The sequence below is a fragment of the Anneissia japonica genome, unplaced genomic scaffold, assembly GCF_011630105.1.
Source record: "Anneissia japonica isolate Jap-2015-1 unplaced genomic scaffold, ASM1163010v1 scaffold172582_len1462937_cov174, whole genome shotgun sequence".
NCBI lineage: Eukaryota > Metazoa > Echinodermata > Crinoidea > Comatulida > Comatulidae > Anneissia > Anneissia japonica.
In genome coordinates this window covers 432,162-456,354 of record NW_022725666.1, presented here as the reverse complement: position 1 = coordinate 456,354, position 24,193 = coordinate 432,162, and the positions used below count along the sequence as shown (strand labels likewise).

Here is a 24,193-nt window from a genome sequence, read left to right as displayed (position 1 = left end):
TCGGAAGCGGGGTCCGAATTTCGGTATGGATCCGATGTCAACGCAGCTTAATACGATAAATGTTATTGCAGTTTTCAAGAAATGAAGTTAAAGTTGATAGGATAGGAAAGTTGAACAGATAAGATCAAACCACTAAAGCCAAGTTAAAAAAAATGTAGTTTCTCGTTCTAATATTTTGAAAAAAGGGGAATGAAGGCATTTTTTTTAAATATTTTTTTTTTACCTCCGAGATGACAAATCCAAGATGGCTGATGGGCAACAGCTACTACTTTCTAAATTTTACCAAGTAGACACATTGAAAGCAAATAAAAGAAGCACTCGACATGATTCATACCATATGTAAGGCCTATATTGAGTTTCAATTCATATTAGTTCAACTGAAATTCTCCTAGGAAATGCTTGAACATCTCCACCACCACAAACGATCGAAAGAGGAATTTTATTGATGTGATTTTCGTACATTTTTACAAAATAAAAGAAATATAAAAAAAGTTGATAAGACAGGTAAAATGAATGCGCGAGGGTACGAGAAACTAGCATTTTTCTTTTATTTGACCTAAAAGCACTGGAAACAAAATAGTGCAGACAACTATAAAAAAGTGCGGTACTTAATTGAGATGAACAGGTTTTTTCACAAACGAAAACAACTCCATGCCCCAGGCCTCATAAAGGGACTTATAGAGCAATGAATCGAGGGTTTCAAATGATTAGCTTTTCTTTAAATGTATCGCCCTCATTAAAAACACTGAGCGTTATTAATAGATGTAGTAATAAGACGAGATATACCGTATGTTGTATGCATGTCCGTTGTCCCCAGGCTGCGTCGTAAATCAATGTACGAGGATGAGAGAGAACGAGTAGCGATGACATTATATGCGATTATTATCAATAATATTGATATAAAAAAATCCCGGGGCAGACTTTAGGCCTGTGTATATATGCTGATCTTCAATCTTTGCATTCACTTATCAATTTTGTATCTCAATCAAGATCGAGTAATTGTTTGCACAGCTTTGGCGTTATATCCAGCATTTTGCTGTTTTAATTAAGGCCCTAATTATGTGCAGTGTATATATAGATAGAAATATACAGAAAAAATATACATAGCACTCTCTATCTTCTTTTTAAATACAACTATGTTGACATGTAAAATTAACAATTGATCAGAGAGAGAACCACTTATATATATATATATATATATTTCATTCTTAACGCGTCCTACGAAATTCTTACGAGACAGCACTAGTCCGTGAATTTGTGAACAAGAATGGCAAAATATTCTCTATATCTACTGGAACCAAGCCACATAGCTTGTATTCCACTATTTGCATACACACCTGGGCTGTGTATATATATATTGCCTTGACGGCTCTGTAATCATTAGTGGTCGTGGGACTAGTTTGGGCCCTACCTAAGCTGGCCGAACGTTTCGTTTGGGTCTGTACCCTAGCTGCACTGATGAGGCATGGAAGGCCGCCCTGAGGAAGGCAGCAGGCTGTCTCTTATACACATCTAGATGTGTATAAGAGACAGCAAAATAAACTAAGCATCCACTGGAAGGAATCCCAATATCTGCAGACGGATCCGTTTCGGCCTTCCAGGCCTCATCAGTGCAGCTAGGGTATAGACCCAAACGAAACGTTCGACCAGCTTAGGTAGGGCCCAAACTAGTCCCACAAACTAGTCTCGTAATAATTTCGTAGGACGCGTTAAGAATGACAAAATATTCTCTGTATCTACTGGAACCGAGCCACATAGCTTGTATTCCTCTATTTGCATTCACACCTGGGCTGTGTATATATATTGCCTTGTTTTGGCTCTGTAATCATTAGTGGTCGTGGGACTAGTTTGGTCTGACACTTAGATAGATTTGCTAAATGACTAAGAAACATGAAAATTGAGATAAGCTGAGCATGCGTAAAAAGAAAAAGCGGTACTTCAAAAATATTAGTATATACTGTACCGGTATATTATATTCAAATCAATTTACTGCTTAGCACTGGTACCACAAATAATGTATTGGCCTAGATCAAATGGATAATAATACAGGGCTCAAATATATAGGAACATGATGTTATAATTCGTATCAAACATAATCTATCAACCAAAGTTCCTTATATAATTGTATGAAAAAAAGGTGTCTGGTGAGAATCGAATCCAAAATCTCTCGCTCTCTCGGCGAGCGTCATACCGTAGTATTCTGCAAAATTTATAGTGATCAGCATAAACTGTGTCTATGAATTTATATACATATATACATATACATACTTTATATATATATATATATATATATATATATATATCACTAATAATTTTGTAGATTTCAACACTGCATTTTAATACGATGCAGACTCCTTTAACTTGTCACAAAGATAATATCGATGAACGTAAGCCCTCGTGTTATATACAGCGGATTAGCAAATCTGAGACTGCTAAGGGTTCAAGTGAAACACTGCCCACGAGTTCACCATTTATAAGACAGGTTAACCCACAAGGATGTGTACGCTTTCACCTTTCATTATTTTCTAATGCACATGATCCAGAAGGTAATGATAACGAATGTCAGCTGATCAAGATTGCGGATGATAATGTATTAGTGAATTTATCACATAATGCCGATAGAGTTGTCTATTATTCCAACGAAGAAAAGTATGAATAATGTGCTTATTTTTGGTTTCATTACATCTTTATCCACAACAGCGTAAACGTCATATAACATTTTACTCAAGAACCTGAAAAATAGTGTCTGTATAGTTTACAGTCCGAGTCAAAGAAATTGAGCTGTAAAATTGAAAGAAATCACAGAGGAATGTAGACCTATGCAAAACAAAGTGCAAAACATAACAAATGGAAATGGACACCCACTTAACAGTTACATCAGTTTAGCCGATCAGGTAGAAAAAACTTTTCTCCATGAAATCGCTATACGCAATCGTCGACAGCTTTCGGTGATACTGATTGGTCGGTCGAAACGGGAAGCCTTCCCGATTCCGTCGGGGACTGCTACCCAGTGCAACAATTGCGCTAACAACACTGTAGCGACAGTGTAGCGACTTTAAGGAACCAGGCTAGTCGAACCAGGGAGCCTTTCCGATTGCGTCGGCGCCAGCTAAAGCTTAGTTTTCATGAAATCGCTACAAGCTCTCACCCTTTCGTCGACGATGATTGGTCAGTCGGTTGTGTTGGGTAAAGCTACGCAGTGCAACGATTAAGCATGGTTTCCATAGAATCGCTACACAGCCGCTACAGCTTTTTCACTGCAACCTTGCCACTGTGTAGCTGTCCCTGACGCAATCGGAAACGCTCACTGATTCAACTCTTTACTACAAATGACCAATTAAAGGAGTCGGCGTGTAGCGATGTTTATGGAAACCAAGCTTTACAGTGAAAACACTGTAGCGAGAGTGTAGTAATTTTATGGAAACAAAGCTTTACAAAACCCGACACAAGAGCTTAATCACGGTATAATCTAAGATAAACTATGGTAAAACTTATATGTTTTTATATTACTTATTGCTTTTTTAGTATGCATTATGGTCCTTTGGATAAAGTTATATCCCTTTTATATGACATTAAAAACAAATCCATGTTTCGAATTTCATTAATATATAGGACTATAAGTGAAACTTCACGATTACGTGGTCTTGACTATAATGTTTCATCGGCAGTATCCATTTCGCCCACAGCCTTTGAGTTTATTATAACACTGTATTTACCGTTCTTTGATGATATATACTGTCTCTTATACACATCTAGATGTGTATAAGAGACAGATTTCGTCCTCTTCCTAGGACTTCATCAGCTTAACTGTATATATATGTAATGAGAATTGTACGCATTAGGCCAAACTAAAAAATATACAGTACTTGTTTAGCGTCATCACCGCCACCTGGATAATTTTTGTCCATAAAACATATATAAATATTGTCCAAGGAATGCTAATCAAATTCAATATAGGCTATTGAAAGTGATTTAAAACAAGGATTTCACTAACCAGGTGTAACATTTATAGTAGGCCTATTGAAAATGATTAATTTTAACATTTTTTCTTGTTTTGTGAATGAAATTGAGAATATTTAATTTGGGAAGAACTTATTTGTTTTAGTTACCTTGTTCATGATGTTTGAAAGTACAAATATTATACAGCAGGGTCATACTCAGTGGATATGTGTTAGTTTGTAGCTTATGCTATTCTAATTGTGCCTTGGCATGGCACTGCTAAATTAGCATATATGATGATCCAACAGGAATTCGTATATTATTTCATTTTTTTTTTCATTTCATTTCCTTAGGAACGAGCGCCAAGAATATGCCAGTAAGTGAACTTAATCACTGTCCTACGTGGCATATCCATTTAACAACAGGGGACTTAATGGACCAGTACGCCGGGGTAACCCCCTAATCTTCTCGAATGATGTACTGGGTTCTTTAAAGTGCATACAAGCCAAATGCGTAACACTGGGCCTACGGTTTATACCGTTTGAACCAGCGCCGACATAGAGCTGAAGGTTACGGTGCCCCTGACTTAACCGCTCGGCCAATCAACTCGCCTTACTGATACCATAGACTGATTAAATTTAAAATAAAAACAAAAATAAAACCGCCCCTCCCCACCTATCATTTTGTTGAGATGTGAGGTTAAACATTTTGTTTTTGTATACGCTCTATACTGTTTCATTGTTAAGCTTTTTCATTTAACATCCATACACTTAATGATTGAAATAACTACGGTATTTTTTTTATCAATTTTACTGTATAAATACTTAGCTCAATGCCATGTTAATAATTGAGTATCACAGTAGATTCTGCTATTTTGACTTCATTGATTAAATTATATAGAAGTAGGGCTACTTTTTCAGAATCAATTTAGCTTATAATCAATTGAATAATTTATTTATTTCAATTTATATATAGATTTGTATTTAATATAATATTGTATTTTTCATTCCAGGAATCGTCTACAATTATGCTGCAAATGCATTGTCAATGATAGAATAGAATTCACGTTAAATCAGCACAATTACTAAATACAACATTTGTCAAAATACACAGGTTTATAAATAGAGACTGTTTCTGTGATTACAACGTTTCTCTCACTTGCTCAGATACTTATGTTCTAAGCTTAAAAGATAAATTATGTATCTGTATTTAGGTAATTAATTTCAGTAATAAATTCCTATATGGCAACTGCTTTCTGTGTGTATTTAAAAGGTAAGTTATTTTAAAAGGCTCGTAAACGTAAGCATTATGTCCACAAATAACAGAAGACGTTCGTAAACATTAGTAGTAGTTGTAGATTTATAACGCACGTGATGTCATGACCTCTTGCGCTTATTACAATAATTATTACGATAATATTGCAGCAATAACCAGTTCAAAGTGTTTGAACGTACTGGGTACCCACAAACAATTCTATACGAAGAGAGATTGTGGTTATGTGCATTGCAGAGGCGTATCCAGGAATTCCGCGACGGGTTCCGATCATCCGAATGCGTGGAGGGGATGTAAAGGAAAGTAAGTGGGTTTGGTCAGGCGTCGCTCAAAATGTCTCGGAAGCAGGGGCCGTAAACTATGAACATTTATTCGTTTTTAAAGTTTACTATATAGGTAAACATTGAATAAATTATTTTTTTCCTCACCGACAAATTGTGATTTCTCTCCACTCCCCCCACACCCCGGAGGGCAGCTCTCCCCGACTAGGGGGGCCTTTCCCACTTCTCCCCCCCCCACTGGCACCACCCCTGGTGCTTTGACCAAGTACACAGTCGCAATCCAAAGAAAAATTGTTCCATTAAAAGTTTATAATTTATTATAAAAAGAACCAATTCATATATTGTATATAGCAATTCAGTGTTTTAATTTATTTTTGAGTGGTTTTTTTCCAACATTACACAGACAACAAAATCCAACCTAGAAACATTATATTAATTAATTATTATATAAATTATTATTTCCGACAGTAGCATCGTTTATTAAGAATAATAAAGACCATTGCTGAACAATTTATACGAACTATGTGATTGGAGGGAATGGGTATACTCGCCTCTCATTCGATCGACTTATTACCTTTAGATGTGACTGTTTGACCCCCTTAATGCCGTATCCAAATTTACATACACATCGTTGAGTTTGTGTAAATCTTTCTAAAATTTGGAATTAATGCATTATGTAGCGTTGGCGAATATCGATGTAATAATGGCAGTAGTTTTGACAACGTGGAATAAATGCATAGAGATCACCGAGTCAGAGAGACGAATCATTTTTAAAAAGTTAACAGATAGACGACAGTTCGGAATGATTTGGAACGACTCGGATTGCAATTACCCACAATTTTTTTTCTCGTATGGGTGCACGGTGCTGTGTGCAATGCGTCGGCTGACGGTCGACAGTCGGCGGCAAGCCTATCCGCGGGCTGGTGATAACAATAATTGATGACTAAAATAAATAAGGCGCCTATAAACAAAAATATAGGTCTCCATTTACATACACGTCCTTATTGATAGAACATATCTTAAGTAACATCCTGGTACTAGGTCATATAATCCGGATTGTCTGTCAGAATCGATTTGAATTGATTAAAATTCTGGAACACTTCACCAATCATCTCGTGACGAGAAGTGCTGGCGCACTTCAACCAGATCCTTAAGATGGGAAAATTAAATTATAGTCGACAAAACAAACACCTAATTTACTGAAGACGATTTGAATTAATAATGGATTTTTGACTTGCAGCTTTATATTTATAATTCACGTGAATAAGTCCCTCTCAATTGAATGTTCTCTAAAATGTTTTCACACAAAATTGGTTGAGAATAAAAGATTCATGACGGCTGTAGAAAATAATTAAACGACGACCAATCCTGACCTTGAGCCTATTTTAATAATAGATTATCGTTCAGTTTTACTGATATTAGAGAAATTGCCGACTATCTAGAGCGAGGTGGCCAAAGGTTCCTCGTCTTTATAAGTGTCATCGGTTCAAGTTAATGTCAAATACAGCTAATGGCCACATATTTCTCACGTCCAAAAGCAATCCAATTGATAAGCATCAATTATGAGACACGTTTAAAAAGAGTAGGCCCGCAGTCAACTAATCTGTGACCGACTCCAATTCATTTCAAATTTCAATAATTATCTGTGGTAGTCTGAACGGATTGTCATTAAAACTACCCTGTTGTGCGCGCGCGAGACTAGGTGTTGTGTTCTCCATAAAATCGCGTCAGACTACGACTGTGGGAAGCAGTGAATAATAGGCCTTTATCCGCCCCTGTGCGTTTGGCCACACTTCGTCTTTCCGCGGTTTTAGACCTAGGTAAAGAACCTCTCATTGTATAGGCCTATTTAAACTTAAGGGAGACAGATGAAGTTTGGATAGGCCTGTGTGCTATTTGCTGGTAAACTTGCAAGCACGAAATCGAAAACGAAATAATGATGGTGAAGGTTATATTTTACTATTGTACAATAATAATATTACAATATATAATAATAATAATAATAATAATAATAATAATAATAATAATAATAATAATAATAATAATAATAATAATAAAAATAATAATAATAATAATAATAATAATAATAACATATACGGTACAAGTTATTAAAAGAGCCTAACAAATATTTAATAAGAAAACGGTTCCTTTAAATAATTATAGCCGTCAAAATATTCTGCGCAAACATATTGATTAAAGCACTAGATTTCATATTTCATCACGTGATAACCTTTCAATTGACAAATTGATCAAGGAAAAGACATTTTAACGGAGTTTTAGAATATCAAATTCAAATATTATAAATTGCTTCCAGCAAATCATAAGCTTATCATAAGCCGTTTAAGTTAGTTTGACGTAAAGAATCAAAACGATCAATCAATCATTTTGTTTGAAACAAAATTACATTTAATAAACTATTGAAACTTCGATTCCTTCGCATATAATATTTATTATCATCACTGTAATTTTCCCTCAGGAATGAAATGTCTATCAACTATATTTTAATTAGGTTTTGATCTTTCAAATCCGATCATTTAAATGTTTAGAGGGGTTATCAAGGACAGCTTAGGCGAACCACATTCGCAATCAGTGATCAACGCGCGGATAAGAAATGTCTACAGCATCAAACTTTCAGCGTGCGTCATCCACATCCAGTGACGTAACGCATAGGCTCTCGGGAAGCGAATCCCTGGGTCCCCAAGTTCAAAGGAACCCCGCCAACTAAAACAAGAACTTTACTGCAGAGTCTTAACATCGCGGTCCAGTAGAAAGACACGAAAATCTAAGCAATTTAAATGTTGCATTCATATCGGATCCGAAACGAAATTCGGATTACGTTTCCGATACGCTGAACGTCATCGCGTCCATATTCTTATACACTGATTCGATTTTCTGATCGGTTCGGTAAACTTTCCGAACCGACCATTCGGATTCGGCGTGAATACACCTTAAAACTATGCAATTCCGGGTTTTAACTCACAAAGAGTTTATTGAAAATCCTTTAATAGTTAGAAAATGCAGGTGTTTTTGCATAATACGATTTACTCAATTACCATCGTCTCTGCCACTTTCGTGACACTTCGTGAGCGAATATTTTAGGCATGCCGAAATCTATGGGGCCGGCCCCCAACATTCTCACTCCCCGGGCCCATGACTGGTCGTTACGCCACTGCCTACATTCAATCAGCCTACTATACTATTAGAGTAGTGTTTTTCACTTTGTTTATATGAATAGATATCAAAGTGTATATATTATCGTATACCAAAAAGCAATCTTGATTTCCCAAAGCCACTATTATGATATTGAGCAATTAATGACCTCGGCGCCCGGAATATAGGACAGTTGTTTATCAAGACCCACTTATGATAGCATAATAATGGGAAATATTGCCTCGGCAATGTGACATTTGATATAATCATTTTATATTATTAATTTTATATTATTAATTTATTATTATTATTATTATTATTGTTATTATTATTATTATTATTTTCAGTATTTTTAATTATTATTACTATCATCCTTATAACAACATATACAGTAAGTACATACATATGTTATGAGGATGACACAATCAGGTAAAAATACAGTACACGCAAAAGGGTAGTGCTCTTTTTTCCTCCAATTTTCCTGCGAGCATCACGTTCCACATCAACCAACAGCCCGCGCGAAGAAAGCCAACCTGCGGTGCCCGTGGTCGGGATTTTAGAGAAAAGAACATTATTACCGATTTAAAGCTGCCCGCGGGCATAACTGTAACCCAAGCTTACAATTTCAGATAGGCCTTATAAGGTAAATTTGTATTCATCAACATGATCATCCATCTCAACAATATATATATATATATATACATATATATATATAAAGGCCTATATATATTGTATATATATAATATCGATGCATCATATATTTTAATACATACAGGTACATATGCATAAAATGAAAATACTGTAGCGACGAACCTAATTGTTATATACATTATGTACATAAATTATTTTACGATCTTTATATATCATAGGTCAATTTTTAATTAGAAAAAATTGTAAAACGTGAAGTACTACTCTATGGTGGTAGTAAATTCAGTAATACTGATATTTTTGATGATGTATTTAAGGTGGCTGTGTTCTCTGTCATGCCCGCTGTCTGTACAACAGTCCACGTCATGCCAAAGTCAAAGAAAATCCAGCCCGCGGGCCACCCACCTTTGGCTGCAGTTTGCCCGCGGGCACCGCGTGTACTGCACGTGACCGGTAATGTACCTGTTTTACATTGCCGTCCTAAGAACAATAATTTATTATTTACAATTAAAAAAATGTTGAAAAGTGTAATTTGAAAGATAAAATTCAATAGAAAAAAATGATATTTGTACCTAATATATAATCTTAACTTCTCCATCCACCCTATCAAATTTTATGTAACAAAAAAATGTGATATGTCCATATTTGGGTGTAATATGCATATCGTCATGCCCATATATGGGCACATCACACAGATTTGTCACATTAATGATAGTGTGGACAAAAATGTGAATTGACTTTGACCAATTTACATCAACAGGTAAGTTGTTCCATATTGGGCACCTACAATTTTATGATGCCGAATTCATTTTGTTTAAAGTAAAGCGGGAGTAAAACGCACATAAATGATGAACACCAGTATCATTATCAGTGGTTCCAAGTTTCCCGGAAGTCGAGAAGGCCTGCTACATTCCCAAGCAGTCAAGAACCCCCCGGAAAATATTCTCCTGCAAATTCATTATATTTGCTTGTTTTCACCATTTATTATTAATTTTGTCTCATGACAAGTCTGTGTCGATGGGTATCATTATACGCACAGTGGTGGCAGGGGAAAATCCCCACCCCCTTGTCGTCCGATGCCACGACATAGGTCGTCGGATAAAAAATAAAGAAAATTCTATACAAATAACGTTATTTTGATTGCTAATCCCATTGTGGTCTAAAAGCACAATTTGGACCACACTAAGCCATAAAAACTCTTCCCCATAAACCTTACCTGGGATTTTTTTATTTTATTCCGGGCCATTCACTGAAGCTCTAGTCGACCCCTTGGTTCCGATCCCTTGACGGGTGAACTCCAGGCACCACCGCTGCATGCGCATTAAAATAAAATTACATATATTAAGAAAGTTTATTTAACCAGATATCACGGTGCGGATTTCTTTCAACCTGATAACAGTGATACAGCAATAGCAACAGCAACAGTAAGTATTAGTAGGCTGGTAGATAATAGACCTAAAAGTTTTATTAGAATTATCATGTGTATTGGGAGACATTGAAAGGCATTTATTATGTATATTTTGAGGCTCTGAATGACATTTATAACAACTATTCAAAGGCATATTTGTGAATTATCATCGTATTGCTATTATTCTTTATAGTTTCATCTATATGTAAATTTCACGCTAACGACTAACATAAATGTTATTAACTCTCAGCAACTGCAAAAACGTCAGTGATACAGATACAATTTGGGATAGTGTTACACTTAACGTAATTGATTGTGACTTACTATATATAAGAAACTAATTTTCCTTAGACTCTGAATGTTCTTTCTCTTAGAAAGATGCAATAATTTTTGCCCCCAAGGAACTAAACTCTTCAGTTATGAGATTGGAAGAAGTGAAGTCTGTTGTAGTAATAAGATACGAAAAAGAGAATGACGTCATCTGTGTAAAAGGATCGAAAATTCGAGAATCATGTTCCGTATTGTTTGTTCTTAGGAGAAAAACATGCTGGAAGCGGTAATTAAAATATTTGTTTACGTTAGATGGAAAATGATAGTCAGACAATGGCACTTTTAGGCTAGATTTGGCAGAACCTATTTACGTGAAAATTCGTACCAATGACATTATTCGGCGAGCATTTATATAAAATGTACCACCAGCCCGGGGGCTCACTCTTAAATAGTGTATCAAATTTTAAAGGATAGGTGCTGCATTAATACAAGTGAACCCCCAAGATGATGAGATAGGCATATAAAAAGCTACGATTAATATCATTACTTCTCTTCAATCAACATACTTTTTATCTCATTTCAAACTTATTTAATCTGCCAGTGTAGTAGTACCTATACATATCTGTATATTCCTATACAGGTCTCCCTCCAATTAAATAATGAGCTTTCGATTTGTGCGACGACGCGACGCTATAACGGAATCACTCATGCGTGACTGTCCTACCTGGGTCCTACGTTCTCTGCATACGTGATTTGGCCAAATTGCGTTTCAGAATCTACTGGACGAGGTGACCTTAAGGATGTATTGTCCCTTGCTAATGTCAAAAAATCATAAACAAATTTTGAGATAAACTTGCTCATATTGCAATAGCATACAATTTATTAACTTGTGCATAACAATTATTGAATTTAAAAAATGTGTACCCTGAGGATTTTTAAACCAAAAAATTATAATAACAATAATAAAACACTTCCAGTGACTGGAAGTGTTTCTATCATTTTTCGCTGATGGGTAAACATTTTTTAAATACACTAATTTCTATGTTCAAATTGATAGCTTTTATGTTACTTTAAAATGGGCAAGTTAATTTCAAAAAAATATTTTTATGATTTTTTTAATGGTATTTAGCATGGGACAATGAATCTTTAAAGTTCTCGCACGCGAGGATGAGTTTTAGTGACGTCATTACGTTCCATGTCCTACCGTCGTCGTGAATCGAAAGCTCAAGGAACACGTTTGGGACCGAGGTTTCTATGGTCTTTAGCAGATTTGGTCTCTAATTAGGGTATAATAATATTAAAGATTAAAAAAAACATTGTGAATTTGGGGCACCAGAAAAGAGGCCTTTAATTGGAGGGGTTTTTAATTGGAGGAGTTAATTTTAACTCTCTGTCATCGTTCTACATAGTTTTAAAGATACTAACACAATTTTTGGAGTGTTATAAAAACGCATACTTGATAAAATAATAAAACCCGAATGCAAACCTTTACTAAACATTATTCTTTTTTTTCATAACAATTATTCAACTGACATTTTAATATTGTCTAATAAAGAGTAAGTTTGATGTGTTTCGTTTGGCACCTGTGTGATATATTAAGATGATGAAAGCAAAATACAGTAAAAGTAGGCCTTTATCATATAATACTTTAATAATCCATAGAACTGTATATGTATATCGATGAATTGATATGCCGAGCTAACTTGTCACCAATGGCGCGACAACGCTGAGGAAAGCTCTATCGCCAATAACAATAATGCTGAGGTACAATACAAGTTTGTGGTAGTCCACATCGACGGGGGCTAAACACAAAGAAATACAGTAGTCCATCGAATTAAGAGGGCAATCGCTAGTAATATTGGTACTTAATGCTTACAATACTGATATTGGTAAAAACAGGGACAAGTGAACTGTAATTAAACTGTTCCCTGGTAAAAATAAACATAATGACTACGTCATCATTGTTGGTGTACAACACCTTCTCTGCATATACGTCCGTTTCGCTGACGACATAACCGACGCATTATGAGTTTCAATGTACAAAAGATAATGAATGTTTAGGGATAAAACGAAATACAAAACTAAAAGGAAATTAAGTTGAGGTAAAAAAAAAAATTAAAATTTCAGAAAAAAAGTAATAAACCATTTAATTTACATAGCAAAGGTTGCTATTTCAATATATATATTTGGTAAACATCCTAATGCATTAAGTATTTTTATATCAGCAGAACTATCAATTTTGACGTGTAAATAATATGTATGGGTAATTACAATTACTGTATATTTTACTGTGTATAGGTTTTTATTTATTTTTTTTTAAAGTTAGAAATGTCATTTGTGGGGTAACACTTGAGGAAAATTATTTAAAGAATTCTGAAAAAGTAATGAACCATTTAATTTACATTGTAAAGGTTTCTTTTTCTAGATATTATTTGGTAAACATCCTAAAATCAGAACGTAACCTACGTAATATCAATTCGGATGTGTAAATATGTATGGCTAATTTTATTTTACTTCATAATAGGCTATCAATCTGAAGGTGAGGAGCAATAGATAGTTGGGAGTTCCCACTGAAAAATAAAAAAGTTGCACGTTCGAGTAGAAGTGAACATTTTTCATGAAAATATCAGGTGTTAACCTGCAGTAGTCCTATAATTATACGAGACGTTTACAACCAGAGTACTGTAACACGCCACGATTAGCTCTTGGGAATTAACCATCCCTCACTCCAAACTCATTATATCTATAATCCATTCATTGTTTATATTGCAACAAATAACGGAATATTATACTGTATACAGTATTAGCAATTAATATCAATAATGGCGAATTTTAGGGCGATTTCATTACCAATTAAATTCTATTTTTTAGTGAATGTTAAGCCGGGAACTCACTGCATCGTACAACGGCCGTACGACCGTCGGCCGACGAAACCAACTCCGCTAGACGACGCGTGACGCTCTCTGCTGATTTTCGGTGGCAGTCTGACCGGATCTACATTAAAAACGATCCGTTGCGCGCGCGACGTGGCGTTGCGTTCTTCGTAGAATACCGTCGGCCGACGACCGTCGTTCGCTGCGAGTGACCAGCTTTAAAAATCTCAACTAATCTGGTTACGGAGGTATAGTCGATGCGGCGAGCAGGGTACAGTACATTACTTGGTAATGGAGGAATTTGGAAACGATATACTTAGTGATTAATATCATGAATAAAGATTAATCATTTTTGCTAAAGTGCATCTGAAATGGACCTACCTAAAGTGTCAATCAAATTTAACAACTGCTCTCTTATTGTAAAAAAGTAAATTTTCACTCGAAAAGGGTGCCTACAGGGAACACTCAAATTTCACTCTTTCTCGAGTGGAAACTCACTCTTAAATGAGTGGATATTATTCTTAAAAAATAGTTAAAAATTACTAAAATTAACTCTGAATAGAGTGAAATTTCATTCTTTCTATTTCAGTTTATCAGGACTGGTCCCTGTATGCACGCTTTCACTCATTTTTAAATCTTTTGCATTTAGAGAGTGACCAATCAGAAGAGTGCCAAGCGAATAAGCGATTGTACCACGTGCACCGCGTTTACCACAGGCGCGCACGTGTTTATGTAACTTATGCCGTTTTTGTGGCCCACAGTAGAGCTGCAATGGCCGTATTCAGATGATCGTTCTTCGTTAAACTACATCTGTCTGCGCAGTGGTAAAATCCTACTTTAAATTAACGAAGACGACCAGACGAATAGAAAACTGGTAAATACTTGACAAAATAAAATGGCTACATACTGCAATACGTGCTATCGTAATTAAGGTTATAACAGTACTTCGGATTGTCGCAGTATATGGGATTTTTTGTAAAAAATATTTTTATGCAGTTTTTAATTCTGTTAGCCTACAATTATTTTTTGACTTCATGAGGGTAAATATTACAATTATTATTTTCGGAAGTTTGATCTAAATCTTAATATTAACGCAAATGCTGTTGCTAAACTGACCAATTTTTTTTGGTTACCTGGATAACTTATTGAAATTAACGGACTCGTTAATTTTCGTTGTCAGCGAAGTTTATTTTACGGCCTCAGCCGAAAATAATACATAACGAAAAATCTTTGTCAACGAAACGAACCAGTCGAATACGAGCACAAATTGTGTCATACGACGGTCGTAGGACAGTCGGCCGATTCAACTCCGCTCCCTGTGAGCTCTACGACACGCGACACGGCTCATTGTCGGTGGCAGTCTAAGCGGATCATTGCGCGCGTGCCGTGGCGTTGGGCTTTCCATGGAATCGCGTCGACTGAGTACATGACTTAAAGGTGCGGCTATCAGATTATTAATATAGTTTTAGGTCAAAATTTTGTTCCTTTAACCAACTGCTTGCGCAATGCTATCTGTTAAATTGACGTAGGCCTATCAACATTCGCAAGAGCAAATCCAAGCCACGAGTTTCCATCGTCTTACACTCATGCGTTGTAATAATTCTGTCATATAGACGATTATAGGTATAGGTTTTCTTTATTGGTAATAGCTGTGCAGTAATCGATACTAATTTTATAAGAACGTACTAAAAGTTTTTACGGCGCATTGATAATATGAGCCAAAGATTCCCAAAATTGTCATAAAAACTAGTAATATATACCATCAAACATAAATGCATCAATAAAAATATGATATTTAACAATCATGATAAACAGTTTTAAATTGCTCAGTTAATGTAAATTCTGATAGTCCAGCGAATTATGAAGCAGGTCTTATCGGGAGGATCATAAGTCAAGAGTGGAACAGCGAGCTCGCTGGCCCTTGGCTATGTGATTATTTGCGGCCACGCTTTGTGACTATGCCGTGAAGTTGTTATTCTCACTATTGATATACTGCTACACCTATAGACTCTTTCAACGCTAATGGAAAACCAGACATTATTAGGTGTAAATGATGATTCAATGAAACATTGATGTAACATGATAATGAAGGCTACATGCTTCCATGTTACATATCAATCTTAACGAGTTACTAGTGCCTTGTAACTGCAACACCCAGAAAGCTGAGTTATCTATTAAATATGTGCTTGCTCCGAATGGAATGGTGGCGCCAGCAAGTGTGGGGGAGGGGGTGGGGGTGCAGAGGGAATTTGCGCTCCCGTCGGACAGGCTTAGACACCCTGTCGTCCGACGCCACGACGAGATCGTCAGATAAAAAAAAATTAGTAATTTGCCTATGTAAATAACCTTATTTTGATTGCCAATCCATATTATTATTGTGGTCTAAAAGCAAATTTGGACCATACTAAGCCATAGAAAACTCTACTCGTGAACACTACAGGGATTTTTTTTTTATTCCGGGACCCCGACCGAGGCTTTAGTTGGGCCATTGGTTCGAACATTTCCGCCGAATATGTCCCCTTGTCGGCAAATTTCTAGAGTCACCGCCGTCCGAATGACGGGGGTAAAATGCAAAGCACTTAGAAGCCTTGTTTGTTAGCAAAGTGCTACATAGGTGTAACATAATTATTATTATTATTATATTAACGACCGTATTAGTTATACAGTAACATACATTGGATAAAGCATGCACCGAAAAGGTGTCCTTACTCGTTACTGTCCGCTGATTCGTTCTTCCGTCCCTCGTTCCTCTTTCGTTCGTTCTTTGTTCATTCGTTTAAAATGTTCGTTCGCTCGTCCATTTTTTTTTTTTTGCCATCCATCAATTCATTGATATCCATCCATCCTTCCATCCACCTAAACACTAATCTATAGCACACAACCCATTCACCCACTCACTCTACCAATCAAAATGAACCAAGGAATGGTCTGGGCCTATAGTTATTTACCAACTAAATAAAAATGATTTTCGCACTCCGACCGACGTAAATTTTTTAATACCACTGTGCTTGGTGACATTATTTTTATGCCTTATTATATATACTTTATACCCAGTGTCAGTTGTAGTAGAGTAATTAGCAGTAGTAGCAGTAGTACTAGTAGCAGCAGCAGTACTAGTAGCAGCAGTATTAGTAGTAGTAGTAGCAGCAGTATTAGTAGTAGTAGTAGTAGCAGTAGTAGCAGTAGTATAGCAGAAGTAGCAGCAATAGTAGCAGTATTAGAAGTAGCAACAGCTGTAGCAGCAGTAGCAGCAGTAGTAGAAGTAGTAGTAGAAGCAGCAGCAGCAGCAGCAGTAGTAGTAGTATAAAAGTTTGTTTGGGTTATTAGTATTGCAACGATACAAATTCGTAGAATAACCTGAGTTATGAGGTTAATGCTATTGGTTGATTTAAAGTAAATCGAAACCGATTTTTGTCTTTGCCGAGAGCATCAAAGCAGTAAGCGATTCTAAATAGCATTTTCATGTGTGGGAAAGATATGTTGTATTGTATCACTCTTCAATTATTGTGGCCTGGCCTTTGCCCTACATTTTCGATACTTGGTCAATAACAAATTAGAAATCGCTTATGTATTTAAAAAAAGTTAATCCGTACTGATTATAATCGAATTCACGGATCTTGTCAATGGTACTTCCTAAAGTAACGCCTGCGCCTTCACTACATTAGCTGAAATAATAAAATTTAACGTCTTCTACTTAAAATGCATTAAATTGGTGTTTAATTACTCACACAGCCATTAAGTTTCTTCTCCATCATTTTCATTCTCCATTCTTTAAAAGAAGTGTTTACCATCAAAGAAGGAAAAAAACTAGTCAATTACCAAAACATGTATTTAAGAAATGAGATGCCGGTCGCGGCAATTTGGGGATTGACGCGAACTGCAGTGATGCAATTATTGTGCGTGTTATGTTTCTGTTCGTAATTTCCAGACCTCTTTGATTTCGTACCATTTCTTTAGTTTGTTGACAATATCGTAATTAGGTATATGTTTAATGTATTGTTTGCTGAGTACACGGAGAAAGTAGGCCTACTCCTACATGGCAATCGTTTATTAATGTTTACACTATACAAGACAATGAATACATCATATTAAGCATTCAACATCCACTCACATTACTACTTGAATTTCAGTATTAATTCAAAAGCACCTAACATTACACACTGCCAATTTATCAAATTTTTGATGCTGTGTGGAAGTGAAATTCCTGTGTAAATTGCCCGGGGAAGTCACTTGTATAGCAACCTTGTGAGGGGGGGGGGCAACCTTGTGGGGGGGGGGGGTGGTGTAGCAGCCACTCCAAGACATGAGAAACTTGCGCTACCTATTTTACTGAAAATTATTATGGACTTGAACTACCATCTACCGAAATCCAGTGTCGGTTGAACTACTATTACGGCCATGTAACCTACCAAATTTAACTTGTACTGGTTCCCGATGGCGAATAAGACCGCGGTTCTGTCTGTTCGCGATCCCACTGTTCATGGCTGTGTATCAACGGTAGGTTTAGCACAGAGGTTAGCAAAAAATCTTCGCTAAAATCGTGTACAAAAAATTATGCTACTTTGATACGGAACGGAGCAGAGACTTTAACTACCAATTTTACCTAGGTATTTCTCCACACTTGTGCTACCAAGTTCTCGCAAATATATAGGCCTACCCTATACATGCTGAAACTCTTTGATAAATTTCCACACTTGTGCTTTCAATCCTCAAAAATACCCCCGTGAGTCCCCCGGGGTAAATTGAAATGTGTTAAGGTTCACTTCAGTTCATTTCTTTTAACAGGCACGCCAAGTACAGTGTGTTGACAGATGACCAATGGCTGGTAGCACCCTGTCCGATAAGAGTAATTTTTGGCCTAGTTATACAATATAAGCATGCTCCTGTCGGGGAGCCTATTTTTCATAAACCCAATCCGAGATTGATATCGTTGAAAACTCTAGGCGGCGCTAGACTCCATATCGGTAACACTGACAGAAATAATAACTTTCAATTTGGACCTTTCAGGATTTGTCAATCAAACCTAAGAACCCACCAATCAAAAACAAGGTCAATAATACGCGCATGTCTCACAAACACACGTGCTGTCCCACAAACGCACGTGTTTGCGTACGATTAATTTGTCGTGTTTTGTGGAACCTTAGCAACAATATCCAAGGGGCGGGGTTTAGCGGAAAGGACATTATGCATAATAGGCCTAACAGTGGACCTTTCAGGAGTGTCAATCAAACTTTACAACTGACCAATCAGAATGCGACTAGGTATACGCGCGTGTCCTACAAACATACGTGTTGTCCAATAAACGCACGTGCTTACTTACATTAAATTACGCTGTTTGTGGGACCTTAGCAACAATATCCAATGGGCGGGGCTTAGCGGAAAATTCCATTACAAAGGTCAATATAATTGTGAACTTGTCTATTGTTTGAGATTTTAGTTTTTTAATTTTACATTAAATTCCTCTTGAATACTTTGATTTCTTTGACTTACATACAAAAACATTTGTCAAACTATGGTGAAAACATCTTAGATATTAATTATTTGTACAATAAAACAAGCAAGTTGTATCAATAATAATGTGATATTTCACGTTTCTATAATCAACAAAATGCCTAGGCATAAACATAGAACTACATAACCACAAATACACGTCAATACACACGTAAATACATACCCTATATTACATATGAGTTCATATTATATATTAGGTCTATACAAATTTTGTAATATAAATCATTACTGTCACACATACAGTCAGAGCTGCTATACAAAAACATAAAAACAATAGTATTGTCATTGAAATATTTGGATCATGGTAGGCCTATTAGTCACTTTGATAAATAAGTCTATCGACGATTACTCGAAACGTATTTCAACCTTCGCTTTTAAGAAGATAAATTGTACTGTTAATACATAAAAACTTATTTCGCACGAATATCTCCTCATCGAGCCCTTGTCCTTAATTAATTGTGGGATTTATAATTAAAGATATGTATTATAGGCGTGTTTATGACGTGAATGCTGTACTCGTGTTCGTTTTTTCTGTCACATCTGCGGCTTCATGATTTTCCTTCGAGCAGCCAAATGCAATAACGAACGCTTTCCGATAACGTGCGTTCATGGCTTTGTAGATTAACGGGTTCACAACTGAATTACAGTAACTCAAGAGGCGAGTGAATAGAATGCATATTCTGCGGCCCTCTGGAGTAAGGAGGCGCTTCGTTCGAAGACTATCAAACATCATTATCACCGACATTACGTTGAACGGCGACATAAGGGCGAAGAACACGGCTGTGTTGACGATGAGCATCATGGCAACTTGGTTACGAATTATACGGCTCGTTTTTGCTTGCGTCTCACATTCATTTTTACCCTTGTTTGTTAGCTCTTTAATGATTAGCGAATATAAAACAACATTCACAATAAGGACAACGAAAAATGGTATTGCGCGTAACATGTCACCATAGATACGAGCTATGATGTGTACGTAACTGCAAGCGGCCCATTCGGTTGGCAGATAATCGTACTTCTCATCATCGGGCCATATTATACAATATGACGTTAATTTACAAAAGGCTGGTGTCATTGTTAGGCCAAGGCAGGCTGAGATTATCCATAGAGAGGCGATGATATTACGACTAAGATGACGACGATCTAGTCGGGCTGACCTGTACGGGTGGCAGATCGCGTAGTAGCGTTCAGCAGCGACTGCCGTTAGCAGAAACTCACAAGTGAACAAAGTTGTAAAACTTATAATATTGAGGGCGGTGCAGCTGAATGTAGACCTCGTGGAGTGATCCGAGTACAGTTCCGAAGTGTAAAAACTCCACAATTTGTCGGAAATGACGACGATAAGAAACAGCATATCACCAACGGCTAGATTGACGAGGTACGCGTTGGTTACCGTGTGCATTGAGCGTACTTTACCGACGACGTATAAGAATGACATGTTTGTCGACAGACCAAGTACCAATATTATGGGTAGCACTACTGCAGTGATGACTTCCTCAAGTTTTAGGTATAGCATCCGGGGAGCGAAGTCCTCGGTTAGCGGGTAGCAAACACTGCCATTAATCGGTTGTGTGCTGTTCATGTTGTTAACATCAAAGTGTGTGTCCATGTACCGTGCGTTGTCACTTTCTCTCATGAGGTCAATCATTAAGCGACTGCCTGCCATATCTCCGAATGTGACAACACTTTTCCTTATCGATGGTGAACGGTAAACAACATTCTAAATTCTGTCAAGATACAAATAAATGTGATACATTGAAGTTTTGTTTTTAATTTGTTTATTTGTTACTATAATTTCAAGGTATACCTTCAGAGATCCTGTCCTGTCGGTTCGAGATGAAGGCGTTTATTATAATGTATTGACGAGTGCGTCAAGGACTAGTGCTGTTCCGTTCTCGCACATGAAAGTACAGAATGCTGATACGATTCAGATTCGAATTTGCCACGAAGTAATATCTCATGGACGTGCATATACTGTTCCTTTATTGTTATCTCTGCATATCAAAGATGAAACTTGCAATTTGCATTCCGACTGATCATGGAGGAATAAGTTTAGATATAAACTTATTGGATGGACTGATTATCACTATAACAACTTCTTTCTTATTCATAATCTCATTAATATAAACAATCATCAAATACAATTTTCGTTTGTGATTGGTAAAGGTCATACGAAATATGCAGCGCTTTGAGTTAATGTATCCTAACAACAAGAATAACGAAAATTAATATCACCGGTATTCATTAAAGAACGGTTGGATAAATAAGAAAATAATGCAAGTAAAAATATTGGATACGAAAAGAGCATCGATTGATAGGCCTATTGATATTGCTTGATATCGACTGATGTGAGGCATTTGAAAACTCTTGAAGCTCCATCCAGACATCAAATTTTCTTTGACAAAAAAAAAATGTTGTATGCCCATATATAGTCATGATCTGCCTCTATATGGTCATCATGTGATGTCATCATGACCATATTTAGGCATGTCACATGTTTTCGTCAAATAAAATTTGATAGTCTGGACAGAGCTTTATGCTTGTTAACGACATTATATGATGTTAAAAAGCAGTTGAGGGAATTAAGGGGGAAAAATTATCAGATGAAGAAATAGCACTTATTGTACTGTACAGGCACTGGGTATCTATAGGCGTGTCCTTAAATAAGGAGTTGCGGAGTATTTCTTCAATGTTTAATGTAATATTTATACATTTAAGGTTTTTATGTAGACCTATATATTTTGTAGTTTCGTTTTAATAGAGATGCTGTTGTTTATTTATCTATTGTAGAAGCTCTTAGGGGTGGGTGAAAATGTAATTCCTTAAAAAAAATTGTTACTTAATAGAGTTAAAAAGAATTCCTTAACCGGGGCAACAAAATAGTGGTCCGTCAGGGAAAATGATGCCGTAAAAATTACTGTAAACATATTATTGTTAATATTTAGTGGCGGATCCAAGGGGGAAAAATCACATTCAAATTGTAAGTCTGAGAGTGCCATTTCCGACCATCTAGAGGTACCATAATCGTAAATTTTCTTACCCCACCCATGGTAGGGCTGAGGTGCACAGATATTCCATCTGTCAAAGTCCTATTCCTGGCCCCCTTTATTTCAAATTCTTGAATCCACCACTGCCATCTATATTGACGCCGTAAAAAGGAAAACAATGAAACAGAAAACTTACCAAAAAGTTACTATAAGCGGTGTTACTTCGGTCATGTAGTGTTATATTGTGAAGATTTGTCGTTCGTCCAATAACCACCTCAAAATACGTCACCCACTGTATCGGTGTAGTATACAGGTGATATTTACACACGACATTAATTAATAACTAGCAGGCGCTAACGGATTTTGAACGATGAGAATGCCATATGACCAGTAAATCTGTTTATTAACAACAAACTGTACAAGTCTAATCACAAGAACGTGGGTCTAACAGATATTAAAGAGTTCATTCCAGCACATTAATTTCACTTCAGTCACATTAGTGGCGTCGATTTTCCATTATGTTACCGGCCAGTAGTCTTTCTATCTTCAAAATGTTTATAGTGTGTCGTCGATCACAATTGATAGCTGTGGAATCTAAGCAACTTGCGTGTTTTGCTGGTATGCGATCGACATTACTTCACTGTCTTAAATATCCCGAAATAAAAGATCTGCATTTTTTTGTTGTTGTTTCGGCATCGGATAATTACGTGCGCAGTGCTACACATCCAATGGAAATTTCCAGGCTGTCAATCAAACTTAACAACTGACCAATCACAACAGGACCAGAAATACGCACGCGTCTCACAAACGCACGCGTCGTTTTATGGGACCTCAGCAACAATATCCAGGGGGTGGAGCTTAGCAGAAAGACCACTGGTCTTGGCAATCGAAGGATTCACAAAGTCGACTTGAAATTAGGCAACTGCCATCAGCTTAGCACACGAGTCCTGTGAGCCGGCAGCGGAGGTAATTCCGGTTTTTCCAGGGGGTAATCCTCTAATATTATTGTCACAAAATGTACCGTAGTAATGGCCCACCACAAACTAAAAATTGTGCTACTGACAGTTACAAAGCCTAAATTCAAACTTTACAAAATAAATTCACATAAAGTAGCCAAGTTCCTAATTAAGTTGATTAGAATTTATTATTTAGAAAGTGGACCTAGAAGTGGATTATTATGTCTACCTCATTACGAGATATGTGCCTCTTCCTACACTACCTGTCAGGCATGGAGGTAGGCCTAACGCACTATACTCACAAATACACCTCAGAAACACAGGCTAATATACCGTACATACACACACACCACAACTATGCACAAATACACACATTTCATACAGTACATAATACATACTGTACACCCATCATCTACAAAGCCACTGTCTACTCAAATGATGACAAAAAATGCTACATTGGGCTCACTGACACACCGTTCAAAACCTGATACACAAACCACAAATACACTTTTAACACCCCCAAACACAGAAACAGCACCATACTCTCCAAATACGTATGGAAATTAAAAGATAGCAACACAACCTACAACATTAAATGGTCTATCATCGACAGAGCATCGGCTTACTCCCCAAAAACAAAACGCTGCAACCTGTGCATAACCGAGAAACTTCACATAATATATTCAGACAAACAGTCAACACTAAACAAAAGAACCGAGCTATTGTCTAAATGCAGGCACAGCAACAAATACCTACTTAAAAACAATAAACACATTTGCATTTTCACCTGTCTTAGCATTCATATACTCGCACAATCCTTGTATTCTCTCACTCCTGAAGATTGCATTAGCATGAAACAGTCTGTAGAGTGATAATACCCAGTTCTACAAGTTCTACC

General features: G+C 36.6%; 1 protein-coding gene across 3 annotated transcripts; it reads right to left on the bottom strand.

Annotated features, from left to right (window-relative positions):
* Positions 1 to 18,893: 18,893 nt before the first annotated feature.
* On the bottom strand, positions 18,894 to 23,937 carry LOC117112839 (thyrotropin-releasing hormone receptor-like). Of its 3 annotated transcripts, XM_033256025.1 has the most exons (3): positions 23,883 to 23,937; positions 22,393 to 22,489; positions 18,894 to 21,079 (listed from the first exon to the last, which is right to left on the bottom strand). In XM_033256025.1, the coding sequence occupies exon 3, from the start codon at positions 21,016 to 21,018 to the stop codon at positions 19,849 to 19,851; it is 1,170 nt and encodes a 389-aa protein (XP_033111916.1). In that variant the 5' UTR covers positions 21,019 to 21,079; positions 22,393 to 22,489; positions 23,883 to 23,937; the 3' UTR covers positions 18,894 to 19,848. The 3 variants fall into 3 exon arrangements, with proteins under 3 accessions (XP_033111916.1, XP_033111918.1, XP_033111917.1); XM_033256027.1 differs by lacking the exon at positions 22,393 to 22,489; XM_033256026.1 differs by lacking the exons at positions 22,393 to 22,489; positions 23,883 to 23,937 and adding an exon at positions 22,536 to 23,659.
* Positions 23,938 to 24,193: the final 256 nt, after the last annotated feature.